General features: G+C 38.9%; 1 protein-coding gene across 1 annotated transcript in view; it reads right to left on the bottom strand.

The window, feature by feature from the left end:
- Positions 1-2,618: 2,618 nt before the first annotated feature.
- Positions 2,619-14,578, bottom strand: part of frg1 (FSHD region gene 1) — an 18,317-nt gene continuing 6,357 nt past the window's right edge. The window contains exons 4-9 of the mRNA XM_038713052.1: positions 10,363-10,420; positions 9,900-10,014; positions 8,990-9,094; positions 8,721-8,812; positions 3,780-3,890; positions 2,619-2,801 (exon numbers count right to left, since the gene is read on the bottom strand). Coding sequence (XP_038568980.1) covers positions 2,765-2,801; positions 3,780-3,890; positions 8,721-8,812; positions 8,990-9,094; positions 9,900-10,014; positions 10,363-10,420 — 518 coding nt within the window. The 3' untranslated portion in view covers positions 2,619-2,764. The remainder of the gene's footprint in view (positions 2,802-3,779; positions 3,891-8,720; positions 8,813-8,989; positions 9,095-9,899; positions 10,015-10,362; positions 10,421-14,578) is intronic.

Here is a 14,578-nt window from a genome sequence, read left to right as displayed (position 1 = left end):
TTCCTTAGTGATTAATCAGGTGATTATTTTATCTATCAAACTATTAATCATGTCCATAAAATGTCAGAAAGCAGCAAAATGACTGATAAAACATCGCAGAGCCCAAATGTGACTTTTTTCATACTGTTCAATCAACATTTCAAAACCTAAAGATATTCAGTTTAACACAAAACAAAGAAAAGCAATTAACCCTCATACATGAGAAGCTGGAAGTAGGGGACGTCTGGCACCTTTGGTATAAATATGACATGTTTAACACTACAGACTTTGGTGGTGTAGCTGTTCTTTTTTGCAGTTTGGAGTCAGACCATTAATTCAAGGGAAACCTTAATGCTATAGCAGAATGACTTTTAATAGCCAGGTATGTTTACACATGAGGAATCTGACTCCAGTCTTAACATTGCTCTAAATATATATACACAAAACAAGCATCAACAAACTACCATGTACAGATACACACATACACATAAACCTAAACAGAAACATCTGTAGACAGCAAGACAACGCAATTTATGTACATGAGATAGGTGGAAATGAAATATACATCCATCCATCGTCAACCGCTTATCCTGCGTACAGGGTCGCGAAATCGGGCGAAAGGCGGGGGACACCCTGGACAAGTCGCCAGTCCATCGCAGGGAAATGAAATATACAGTATATATAATGTGAACACAATGCATAGTTGTGTTTTAAGTGATAATATTTATGTTTAAAAAAAGAACTGAATTTCAAGAATTAAAAATAAATTGTAAATGGTTTACAGGTCACAGGGTTATTGCACAGGGATTGTTCCTGCCCAAGGGCGTCACTTTGTGTTGAAAAGTGGTGGGGACATAAGGGCTAAGATTAGGGGCACGATGATCAACTTATATTACAAGACCTGGCAGTGCTCAAAAACAAGATGAGAAGATTTTTAACACTATTATGAAGAAATACGAAATGCTTTAATATATGAATGGGGTGTCTGTGTGTCCTCCCCCAGAAGATTTTGAGCATTAAACCCTTATTTCCTGCATTCTCTGCTCCAATTTAGGTTGGAAATGTCTTTATTTATAAAAAGAGAAACTCAGCAGGCAGTTGACAATTTGTTAATAGAAAATATAAATTCTATTTTTAAATTACTTTGCATGTTTTCTTATTTATTAGTTAACATTTCTTGGTGCAAGCCATTTTTCAATACATTTTTAACAAATGCTTTCAAAAAGTGATGGAGACAAAATCAACCATTTCAAGATGTGGTGGGGACATGTCCCCAGAGTCCCCAGTGTAAATGACACCTATGTTCCTGCCACTGTGTACATACAATAATATTTCAGACAATAGTGTGTATTCCAACATTGAGGCAACAGTTTGAGGAAGGCCCAGTTCTCGCTTCAGCATGACAACGCCCCCATGCACTGAGAAGTTGATTTAAAAAAAAAAAAAAATGTGGAAGAATTTGACTGGTCTGCACAGAGCCCTGACCTCAACTCCATCAACACCTTTGGGATGAACTGAACTGTCAGCTGTGAGCTGGGCCTTATCATCTGACCGACCTCTTAATGCCCTTGGGCTGAACGGGAAGAAACCCCTGCAGCAAGGCTGCACAAGAAGTGTGGAAAGCCTCTGCAATGGAAATTTGTCCTAGTTTAGTGAGTCTTCTGAAATTAAGAATTCAATCCAGTCGCCTTTAAGGGTTTTATTCTTTGCAAAGGGTCAGACAAACAGAGTGCAACCGGTCTGCAGAGTGTAAGACAAAGAGCCAGTGAAGATAACAGGTGACTTTATACTACTATGCAGCTGTTTTTTGTTTCTTTATTTTTACAGGCAAGTCATTAAGAACAAGTTCTTATTTACAATGGCGGCCTGACAACCACTTAGGGAAAAGGAAATAGGGAGGAAGGGAGTAGGAACCAACTGTCCTGAGATGTAGGCCTATCAAGGAGAGTCAGATAAGAAACTCTCTATTGAGCTACTTTCTCTTGGGAACTGCCTTCACCTAGCTGCAACAGTAGAAAAGGTATCAAACACAATGAAACATTAAAATATTAAAATTCTATCACATCTCCCAACAAGAGTGGAGGTTGTTAAAGCAGCATATTAATGCCAGTAGTTTTAGAGAGATGTTCAAAAATCACATAATGGGTGTAATGTTCAGGTGTCCACATATTGTTCACCATGAATTGAACAATGAGTGATAGAGTTAAGCTCAGTTTTGATTTGTGTAAATTAATGTATTTCTTTTTTTCCAGGTGACATTTATCATCATTAGACTAACTCATGGTGAACATCACACCAAATACAGTCATACTGATTAGAGTCGCAGTATAAATAAATCATCGTTCTGACCCTTCATCAAAGGTTAGTTAAATATCAGTTTTGGTAGTTGTTTTCCCTTCTAGTTTATATAACATTTTACTGACCACTCAACCACTGCAGCCAACTACAAAATGTGGTGGAGTCATTCCAAAAACACGAGACATGCTATTATCCAAAGGTTTAACAAACAGTTGCTCCACAGCAAATAAATGATGGTTAGTTATTTACACAGAAAAGGTCAATAGGTCACAAAAAATCTATAAATGTCACCCATTAAGATGAATCTAACTGCCTGCAAAAATGCACAAAGACCAATAAAACTGATTTGACCATGTCATTTTATTAAAAAATGTGTTTAAAATCAAAACCAACAAGAAACAGTGCAATAAATGTCCGATCAAATGGCCAAATCAATAAATCAAGACATTTACAAGACATGGTACATGTAATCCACAAAGTTGAGTCTTCACTTGCAGTACCTGTCTGCTTTCATTTTGCTTCTCCTGTAATGAAAACAAATTGATGACGTGTTATAGTGATACATATGTCTCTGCAACCAATCTAATATCTGTTATTTCATTATTCAATGTCTAAAATGTAATTATTTTAAAACAAAATGTGTTTTTATTTTTAAAATAAATATATTTTACTGTATTGGTATAAATAACTTAATAATAATTTTATTTTTGATACCAATTGATGCTGTTGCCTTGTGAGATATGATAGCATGCATTAAATCTCACATATTCTACTTGTTACTACTGCTACAATCATGTGAATAGATTTTTCAATCTGTTATAATGACAAAATGGGGCTGAACTACCTGCCTATGAGCTTGGACTAGTTCAAATAACACATCTAATGCTGCAAAGTAAATGCATAAAAGATAATCGGAGGCTGGTCCCATTGCAGTGTGCTTTTATATATAATTTTTGCCTTATATACATATATAATACATATCTACCTCTCTAATATATCAATTCAGAAAAGGTATCTAACTGTAAACAATTTCAATAGCAGAAAAATTTATTTGAAATTTATTTAGCATGTCTGCTTCATAATTTTTCAATTCAGCAATACTCCACATAATTTTACCTTACCTAACCTTTCAGTTGTAGCATTTAACTTAATTAATATTTTAACTGCATTTTCATTTTTAAAACATTGGAGGCTTTTTCAAAAGCAATTCTTCTAAAGAATCTAAAAGGTATAATGAGCATATTTCTATACTGTTTATGAACACACAATTAAGAACTTTTTCACTGAACTGGAAGTCAATTAAAACATTACACATGTTGTGGAAGGAGGTTTCAAAATTTGTTTTGAAATTAAACTCTGTTGCAGCCTTGTATTTCACTGTGTCTGAGAATACTGATAGTCTTTGATGTATTTTAAACTTAGCATAAATTCAAGTGAATAAGGGAGAGTAAAATGTAGATTTGGTGTTTGAGAATAAATATCTTGTGAGCTTATTTTCACACCTGTCAAGCAATGTTTCGTGAAACTTCCCGTCCGTTCTGGCTCTCTTCAGGGAGGTGGCGTCTTCCTCATTAATCCTGAGTCGCCGATCTTGAAAACTCTGAAACTTCTTCCTGTAATTCACACGGCAACATTAATAAGACTGTTACAAAAGTGCAAAGGCAAATGACTCGCCACCCGATTCTCACACACACATACACACAAAATTACTGAAATGTTCACAATTTATCCCTCTATGTAAACTGACACTGAGGCTCTAAGAAGCTTAACCTTAAAAACAGAAAAAAAAGAAAATCCAGACAATATGCCCAAGTATTAACTAAAGCAGAGTGTCTAAATGTTGATAGTGGCAGCGAAATAGCAGTAGGCTGAATGGCTAAGCCGACTAGGTGTCAGAAATCAACATATACGGTATTAAATATTCAGTTAAGCTGGAAGATTTACCATTGATAACAGTGGAATATGTTAATAAGGATGGAATATGCTTTTTACTAATCAAGATTTCAGCTTTAATTTATCCACGTATCTAAATAAACTCTGCCAGAAATGTTCCCTTAAATAAATAAATGTGCATGAGAGAGCTTAAATTTTTATGTAAGCAATCCTAACAATACGCTCAAATATTTACTACAACGGTGCTATAAAACAGCCATGGCATCTAATCAGAAACTTCTTTGATATTTAGTTTCTCTTTGGTCTGCCCGTGTTTTATGATTCACAAGCTGCACTCCATCCTGAAAGGCATTTTAGACGCTAAACACTACATCAAGACACAGGCTCAAGGGCAGCCATTATCAACATGTCAACATGATGAGTCCATTTCCCCGGCATTCATCTAAAACAAATAATAGAGTGGGAAGACAAGCCAAAGCATGCCAAGCAAAAGACAGCTTCAGATATATTGCCTAAAACTTAATAGGCTGCAGACGGGCCGTATACAAAACACTTGCTCGGAAGCTGAAATGTGGCGTTGCCCACTCTCTCATCGCAGCAGAACATCAATTGCATCTTTAAAGGCGCGGGACGGATGAGGCGGTAGCTTAAAAGGTGTGATCTCACATCTAGGGATGTGATTTTCTTGTCAACAATGTGAAGATAATGGGAACGAAATCACAATTGTTCCCCTCACTCAGAATAAAGTACTTTGGCTCTCATTTCAGGAGGCTGAAAGGCTAAAACTGCGAATGTTGTGAAATAAAAGAGTACTTAGTGATACAATGTGACAACAGCTTAAAGACAAATACCACTTAAAAAGTCACTTCTAATGTGACAATAAATGCTATATACTGTTTATGTTTTGCCTAGTACCTAAACATTATTTTCGTTGCATGTGGGTAATTTATTTCAAAACAACATCTAACATCTGGCTAGATGGATTTGTTTTGAGGCAACACAATAAACCAATTATACTTTAGATTTATTTTTTGTAAAGTAAAAACCTGTTTTCATGTGACCAAAGTTATATACATAGGTCATATGATAACAACCAAACCATATCTATGAAAACTCCTCTGCCGAGAAAGGCCAAAGGATGTGTTTGAAAGCTTCGGAAACACAAAGTGGATCTTGTGTTGAGAATTTTTCTCCAAACCTATCATTAGTTGTAAACAACATATACAGAGTGGCCCGAGCACGAACCGTGCGAGGTCCCTATTGAAACTGAAGAGATTATTATTTTTTTAATACTTTTTTCTGCAAAGTAAGCTCAATTTTGGGGGCCTAAACATACTCGAAAACTCACCAAACTTTGCATACGTCAGAAGTGGTGAAAAATTTCATATTTTATGGGTTTCACGCATGGGCGTGGCAAAATGACTCGCTAGCGCCACCTAGAAAACTGGAAGAAATTAGCCCCTCGTCCACGTTCAACCTACATGCGCAAAAATTTTCTGGGGACATGTATCATATCCAGACGCACAAAAAAGCCTCCAGAACCCATATCCTAAACTCAACAGGAAGTCGGCCATTTTGAATTTTACGGCCATTTTTGGATGATTTACACACTCCGTACTTTAACAAACTCCTCCTAGGCTTTTCGTCCAATCGACTTCAAATTTCTGCTGTGCCTTCTAAAGGCATTGAAGATGAAAAGTTGTGCTATCTGTGAGTTTTCGTCAATGGGCGTGTCCGTGGCGTCAAGATCATCTCTTCACCATGAAACAGGAAGTTGTTGTAACTTCAGTGTACATGCTCACATCTGCACCAAAGTGTACATGTAGGATGAGAGTCCCGCCCTGAACACATGTACATGCTGACATTCACCCACAGTCATAGCGCCACCTGCTGGCAACAGGAAGTGACCTTTAACAAAGCAGCCACCGCCGCACGTCTGACTTACATGTATGAAATTTCTGTGGCACATGTATCATGTCCAGAAAAAGCCTCTTGGAGCGATGCCCTAAACCCAACAGGAAGTCGGCCATTTTGGATTTTACTGCAATTATTGGATGATTTACACACCCCGTACTTTAACGAACTCCTCCTAGGGATTTATGCTGTGCCTTCTCAAGGCACTGAAGATGAAAAGTTGTGCTATCTGTGAATTTTCGTCACTGGGTGTGTCCGTGGCGTGCCGTCAAAGATCAACTCTTCGCCATGACACAGGAAGTTGTTGTAACTTCAGTGTACATGCTCACATCTGAACAAAACTTTAGGTGCTTGATAACTGTCCCACCCCGAACACATCTGCACTACAATATTCATTTATATTCATAGCGCCAAGTGCTATGTAGCACCACAAAGGGGACACAGCCGCACAGGCAGAGCTCCAGAATATGCGGCCGCCTCATGCACCGACGCGCTACACGTGTGAGGGCCCACCCAATGCTGCTTGCAGCTTTAATTGTGTTTGTATCTGTATGTATGTAACACTGTGTGTGATAGCTGACTGTATACTGTGTATGTATGCCGACTGGAGAGCAGCTGAGATACAAGTTTTCTCATCGTATGGAAATTATACTGTGGGAAAACTGACTAGAGACGCAGCAATGTCTAACGGTGACCCCTTATAGGCTGCATGATTACCAGTTGTGAGCAATCCAACCTAACAGTGATCTTTCTTTCTTGTATGAATATGTTGTGAAGCCTGAGGCCTGAGTTCACCTACCTGGTAAAAAAAGCAAATATTACACGAAAGTCAGAAAAACACAATTTGTATAGAAAATGTATTTTTTCATGAACCCTCCTTTGTCAGCCTAATTTACAATACATATATGACAGAGTTTCATAAATATAGTACCGTAAAACTTTAATTAATAGCTGAGGCTTTTATTTGCTTTAATGACTGAACTCACCCTGCATATATTTGGGAAAGGCCTTTAAGTCCTTTCCCACAAAACTCTTGCATTTTCAAATAGTTTATTTAAAACATATAAACGTATGAATATTACTTAAATAAAAATTAGGCTATCGAATAACATCAATTACGAATCATTTATTTTATAGATCAATCAAATAAATAATATATATATGAATATGAGAGAGAGCGAGAGAGCGAGAGAGAGCGAGAGAGCGCGCGAGAGAGAGTGAGAGAGAGCGCACACACAATGAAAGTCTCTTGTTTACATGTCATGCTGGTAAATCAGAATTAATTATACATTGGTGCTCATGGTTCCCGTAAAAAAACAGACTGATTGAATTGTGGAGAATCTAACTGATCTAATGATGTCCATATTGACCTAACATTTATACAAGTTTAAACCTTTATATATGTATGCAAAATCTAAGCAGCTTAGAACGAGCTCAACAGGGTGACCCAGTGGACTTTAAGAGATTTTATACATACAAGAACTAAAAACCAGACCTGGCGTCTAATTGAGATGTGAGTTTATTTTTCAAATCGTGCAGATACACCTGGCCAATAAAAGGGATAGGTGTCTACATCTCTATTTATTACAGGACTGTATATAATATACAAAGGTTTTCTTTTTTGTCACTCTGTATTTAACATGCCTGTCAACAAACTTATAAGAGCAGCCACCTCCCACTACCCTAGTTTGAAAATCCTTGGTGAAAGAACTTCTGATTGGCTCTTACATTGCACGTTAAAAGCAGCACAAACAGATCTACAGAGGCTGCACATATACAATTTTACCCCCATTCCCGTTAGCGGAGGGCTAAACCGGAAGTTAGCCTGCTCGGCCGTCAAATGTCAACACAATGGACGCTATGGCACTACTGCTGACTAGTGTTTGGGGCTGTAATTGCAGAATGCCGGGCACACCTACGTACATGTATAAATGCATGGCTACGTGTGTAGCGTACGGCGTAGCTATGCACGTAGACCCTACGCAGGAGTATAAATGGGCCTTTACCCTCTACAAGATCTTTGTTGGGAGCTGCACATGCGCAGTACCTAGTTAAGAACTACAAGCCAATCAGAAGCAGAGTAGAGCAGGTCAGTGAGAAGCCGGTAACACAGCTTTGGTTCAGCTGTATATGTTACCACTGGACTGGAGCAAGACTTTCAGAGTGGCGAGTTATTAATCTGTAACAAATGTATCTTTCATCCATAAATTTTTAACTGTGCACCAGTAACAACTTTATGTCCATTGACTGCCTGGAGGGTAGCTAATGTTTAGAAGGGAGAGGGGAGGAAGCAGGCGGACGTCCTGTCATTGTGTGCTGCAGCGCAGAGTGTTTTTGAGGGCATGATGGAGTAGTTGCTAGGCGAGCATTATGACATGTGTTTCGCTGTGACGTCACAGCAAAGCGGAAGAAAAGGCTGGACTACAAACGAGCAGTTTTCAGGCAGTTCAGAGCAGTGTTTTCTATGGGAGATTGGAACTCCCTTTGGGCTGGACTTTGGGCTTTTTCACTTTGCAAACCTAGTACATGCACAAAAAAAAGGTATATAACCCAATAAAGGAGAGGGAAAAAGCCAAAAAATATAATATGACCTCTTTAAGTCAAGACTAAAGTTATACACAGTGGAGGATACGTACACATAATTGACCTCGCAAGACTTCACATTGCCCCTGTCTTCTTCTGCAATGTCATCTTTATGCTTGACCTCTCGTTCCACATTTGACCTGATCTGTTCATCATTCAGGGGGGAAAAAAAGGAAACATATATCAAGAGCTTGAACCCCCTGAAGTGAGGTCACAAACATTTTACCCTTCCATCTCAACAGTCAGGACCCCACAGAGTTTGCATGCTTAAAATAAAAGGATTAACATGCAACCTTGTTGAAGAGCACAATTTACACATCACCTTCAGCATCTCGCCATCCCCTGCTGTCTTGCTCTTGGCCACGATGTCCCCACTGTCACTGTAGGAGATGAAACAACTATTTGCTGCCAGGAGAGCCATTTTGCCCTGAGGCAGAACAGAAAGAAAACAGAGAAGGAGGCAGCAGATTAGCTAGAATTGCAGTGGGATTGGTTGTTGTGACAGGCATGAAAGGTTGCCTGATATTTGATGTAAAAGAGTCTCAAGGTTGTGCCGGGCAGGTTGTTTATAGTTTCGACAAAGCATCAAGTCGAGCAGTGCGCTACAGTGATAAGGTAGATGCATCCTGCATAATGAATTAGTTGTTCCTGACTACAGCTAAATGTTATCTCTCATGGGCTAAACTCCAATCAGCCATGAGGCGAGCTGTGAAAGGCAGGGGGCAGTAGTAAAAAATGACTCCTTTTTACACGATGTGACACAACTGCAAAAATACAGAGTCTATTTATTTCAAACACGAGTTGTTGTTCACATGGGCATCCAAGGATTTATTTTTTTTTAAGTATAGTTAAATATAATTACATTATCTGATTAATCTGCAGATTATTTTCTTGATTGCTTTGTCAATTAAATGTCAGAAAAAAATTAAAATACGACCCATCCCAATTTTCTAAAACCCATGTTAACATTTTCAAATGTGTTGTTTTATCCACCCAACAGTCCAAAAAACATGTTTATTCAGTTTAGAAAACATTAAAACTGGGGTAGGCAATTTATTTCAGAAGCATTTTTTGTTATATTTGTTGAAATTCTCTTTACATCCCAACAGCAATCAATAAATCAATTAGATCAATTAATCGAATAATAGTTTGAGACCTTCCTCTCCTTTATTTACCTGCTGATCAACAGGGTAAAATGTACAGTACGATACATGATTAGGAATTCCACTCACATCCTGGAAGACTGCTTCCCATTGTTCCCTGGAGCCAATGGCATCAGAGCGCCCCACTACCAAACCCTCAGAGTTGATACCCAGGTACTTGCCATATCCGGACTTCAAGGCTATCCTGCAACAGCAAAAAACCCGAAAACAAATCACATTCATCAACAGCACAGCCCTTTCAAAGAGACACAACATAAACAAGGCTGATGTGTAATTTCTGTGGCTTTCTAGAATATTTCACATGGGAATGTTGTGATAATACCAGGAGAGTTAATCTGAGATCCACAATGGAAAAAACAGCTTTAGAATAGAGAGCACCTCACAAAGAGGTTGGAAGTTTCCATGCAAGGGTGAATTACTCTTGTACATCTAGGCAGTATAAAAACTCCCTGCAGAAGCAGGTATTAAATCTGTTGGTGAAGGATTATCTGTGGATGCAAATACAATGTGCAGTTTGTCTTTGCGTACTCACCTTGTGTCAGAGACCTTGATGGCAGTAAACTGTTCTGGGGGGTCCGGTCCTTCATCATCTGAAACATATAAAACAATGTTTACCTTCTAAAGATTTTACGGTTGTTAGTGTTGCATTTCAAATGGTTTTATATTGGTTTATATACAGCATTTTCCCGTTTATTTCATACTTCATTGTGATCTGTTATTAATGAGGCTCTTCTCTACCTGTTAAAAACAAATGAAATGTTGCAGCAGGCCGACAGCCAAGTGAGAATATTCTGTGATGTACGATGTTTGACCCATTATTTTGGACAACGACCTTACATTTTTGACTTACAAACTTTTCTCACACAAAACAATCACTCAGTATTTAATTAATTATAACAATCATGTGCAACTATTAAATATGCATAATTTCTTCTCATGTAAGTTTATCCTTTAGACTTGCTTCATGGTAGTTATGCATTCTTACAAGGGATGCAGCGATTACTGGATTGCACTATTAACCGCGCTTTAAAACGTCACGGTCAATTAATCATAAAGGCTCCGCTACACTGAGTGTTTCTGTTGCAAAGAACGAAACTGTGGCAACTTGCATAAAACAAAAATAAAGTTACAAGAGGGGTGCACCAGCTTAAGTGTCGTGCTTTCAGTGCAACGTAAACAAACAAAGCAGGTGTAACCTTTCAGACCCACCGCAACGACAGCCCCGCTGCGCTATGATGCCCATTATTTTCAATGGCTTGCGCTGCACCAGGGTGGTTTGTTGCTGCGTCAAGCAACGTGCACCGCACGGCGAGCTCGCGCGCACGCTGCGGTCAAAGCAGTTGCGCTTTCAAATCACTTCTTTTCTGAAAGGGCCTCTATGGAAGACAGAACGTAGTCCACTCAAGACCTTCAGTCACTGAACATTTAATGTCACATCATGTTGTTTTCTCCTGTCTGTGTTAAGAAGGTGTAAAACACTAACATACATCAGGAGCTTATAGACTTTCAGGACTAAAGGCTACCAATGAAATGCATTTCAGTTAACACTGCACTCAATTTCTTTCTATCATTTTCACTAAAACATATGTATGGATGAGAGGTGTTGGTTTATTCCCCTCCTTTATAACAATTTCCCCCGGGGGATAAAATTTAATGTTCCTCTTATATTAATAACACTTACATATTAGATATATAATTGTTAATGTAATTAAATATTAAAAATCAACTTAAGTCATTCCTAGTGTTGTGAAATTAATTAATGCATAATAATCGTGAAACTGTGATTATTTCTCTGACAATAATCGTACCAACAAAATCTGTGATCGTTGAATCCCTAATTCTTACTCTACAGTACAAAGGAGTACAGTCTAGACCTGATCTGGGTGCAGTTCATCAGCACTGAGACATCTGGGATAAGATATGGAAGGATCTGTTGTGTTGCATTTAAATGCTTTATTTTATACTGAAGTCTAGTGGGTTCTTCATGATTTCATAAAACTGATCCGCCTGTGATTAAGTCACATCCTGACCTTTTCAATAAATCAAAATAAAGTTTTGCACAAATTGTGGTGCATCATGCAGACATCAGGTCAAGGGAGAGCAGAGCATGCGAGACATTAATGATGAAATCATTAATAAAGAAAATGTGACACAAGATGCTTTTTCAAAAGGCTGATTATCTTTGGAATATGTCAGACGGTGACCCTCAGAGTTGGCCAAAAGAAAATCAGCGTGTTTCCTCTGACCTGTAGGTGAATGTGATTTTTTTGTTGCATTTTTCTAAAACGCTGTATTATCCACAGTTTGCCGCCTGTACAGAAAATCCAGTAAAGAGGCGAAAACCTCTAATCTCTCTTTCTATACCGTGCATCCTCTTTCATCTTCTACAAATGAACTGATGTGCATGCAGAGGATGAGGACCCACTAAGGGATTTAGAATGTTTCAATCCCAGCCATTTCACTGGTTCTCACCAAACGTGTTCAGAATAAACTGTCAACAGTGTCTCTTTTCACTGTTTCAACCCCTGTTCAGGCTTTTCCGTCAGGTGTCTGGATTTACTACTTAAATACTTACTGCTTTGTGGGCTAATGGCAAACACCCCTTCATCCCCACAATGCCTGTAGCCTACAGTAAAAGCAACCTCAAAATTTTGTTTTAAGTTCTTGAATGAAGAAATGAAATGAAAAAGAGCTAACATCCTTATATATATACATACATACACATGTGTGTACATATACATACACACACACAACTATTTTTGCATTATAATCCTGCTTTATACTTCTGTGGAACATATACAATTGTTCAATTCGGTCAAATGTGTTCCACTTATAAATCTGTCAATTCAGGTGACTACTAAAACTGAAAAAAAGCGTCAAATCCTCACATTTGAGACACACGACCCCAGCGTCTCGGCGCAGATCACGGACTGTCTCTTGGACATATCTGCATGGATGAAGGCTTGCCACCTTCAACTAAACCTTTTTAATGGTGCTTTCAGACCAAACGCGCATTTAATCCTCGCGACGCTTTCCTCGCGTGAGTACATTAGCTGCAAGTGTTCAGAAGGCGATTAGAACTTCGCTCGAGTTGGAAATTTTCAACTCACGCGAAGGCCTTCGCATCACTTCGCGCCGCCTGACAGGAAATCGCGGCTCTACGTGTCTTTGCATTGACTTTCTATGTAAACTCACCGCCACGAACGCTCGCTTCGCTTTTGGTCTGAAAGCACAGTAAGACAGAACTCTTGGTCATTCCAGTTAAGCAATCTATCCACCATAACATCAAACTACAAATTGGCTCCTTAACCATCACTCCAACCAGGGTGGTGGAAACTTGGGTCTCATGATTGATGACCAGCTGTCTTTTTCAGGCCATGTTGCGGCTTTGCTCTATACAACATAAAATAAGGCCCTGCCTTACTCAGTACGCCACCCAGCTTCTGGTACAGGCCGTGGTTATCTCTCGCCTCGACTATTTAAAATGCCCTCCTAGTGGTCTTCCAGCTTGTGCAGTGAAACCGCTACAAATGGTAGCAGCAGCGTGTCTGTTTTTTGATCAGCCCAAAAGGACTCAGGTCACTCTATTACTGTGTGACCTCTACTGGCTCCCTGTGGCCTCCTGAATCAAATTGAAGTCACTAATGCTTGCTTACAGAGTGACTACTGGGTCTGCACCCATCTACCTAAACTCCATAAGACAAGTTTACGTTCCTTCTCAGCCACTCCAACAAACGCTGCCTGGCTCTGCCATCCCTACACACAAAGCATCACAAACATCTCTAACACCACAATGGTGGAACAAGCTACTTCCAAATGTGCAAACATAAATTAAGCACAAGAGCCAGACAGAGCGTGTCGGCCAACGTAGCTTCTCCTCCATGCTTGCAAAGGGAGGGGTAATCGGTGACCGATGCTGCATTCATGTGGTGTCAGAATAATTGGAATTGTTTTCTCTCCTTAAATCTTTATTGCAAAAAGGGGAATAAAGTGTACATGTTACATAAAGAAGTATACAGAACAGTATACAAATATATAAGAAGAGACAAATAATTAAAACTATATTATATAAAGATATAAAAAGAGGATCATATATTGACAGTTCTCACAGCCTTCTTGTTGTTGGATTTAGAAATTAAATTGATATAATGTACAACCTCTTAGTTTTTTTACTGCTGAATTTAAAATTGCCATTAGAATGAATAAATTAAGTATTTAAGTACTTATTTTGAATCCGTGTATGGTTCCTTCTTTCACTATTTCATTTAAAAACCAAATCGGGAAAAAAAAGTCCTTTTTTGGTTTTTCTGTTTTAAAACCAAAACGGAAAAATGGTAAACAAAAAAACAGGTCTCAACTGCGACTGTGTTTGAGACCTGTCCTTTCTTTTCTCTGTGAGAGGGAAGAATTTAGAAAGTTGCGTGGCGATGCAGCTGCAGTAGAACATGGATCATGCCTAATATTCATCCAGCCAGAGGGAACAATCACGGACCATTCACAGCACGTCGGTTGTAATAGCGACACAATCTGCACCGGAGAGGGAGTGGGGCGGTGGAGTGTACAGGAGATTGCGGAGCGACAGGCCCGCTGCTGACGGTCGATGATTGTTCCCCCTGGCTGGATGAAGTCTAACACTTTTTTTTAATGCAAGATCCATGATGATATAGAAATGAATAGCTAAAGCATGCTGTGAATGTTTTAGAGACCCCCCAAAATATCACAAATCATGCTTTTAGGGGAGCTGATGT

This window comes from Micropterus salmoides, unplaced genomic scaffold (assembly GCF_014851395.1).
Source record: "Micropterus salmoides isolate LMB-PRFRI ecotype aquatic unplaced genomic scaffold, ASM1485139v1 Ms_hic_scaffold_12, whole genome shotgun sequence".
In the NCBI taxonomy this organism is placed as follows: Eukaryota; Metazoa; Chordata; class Actinopteri; order Centrarchiformes; family Centrarchidae; genus Micropterus; species Micropterus salmoides.
This window is presented reverse-complemented; position numbering and strand designations above follow the sequence as displayed.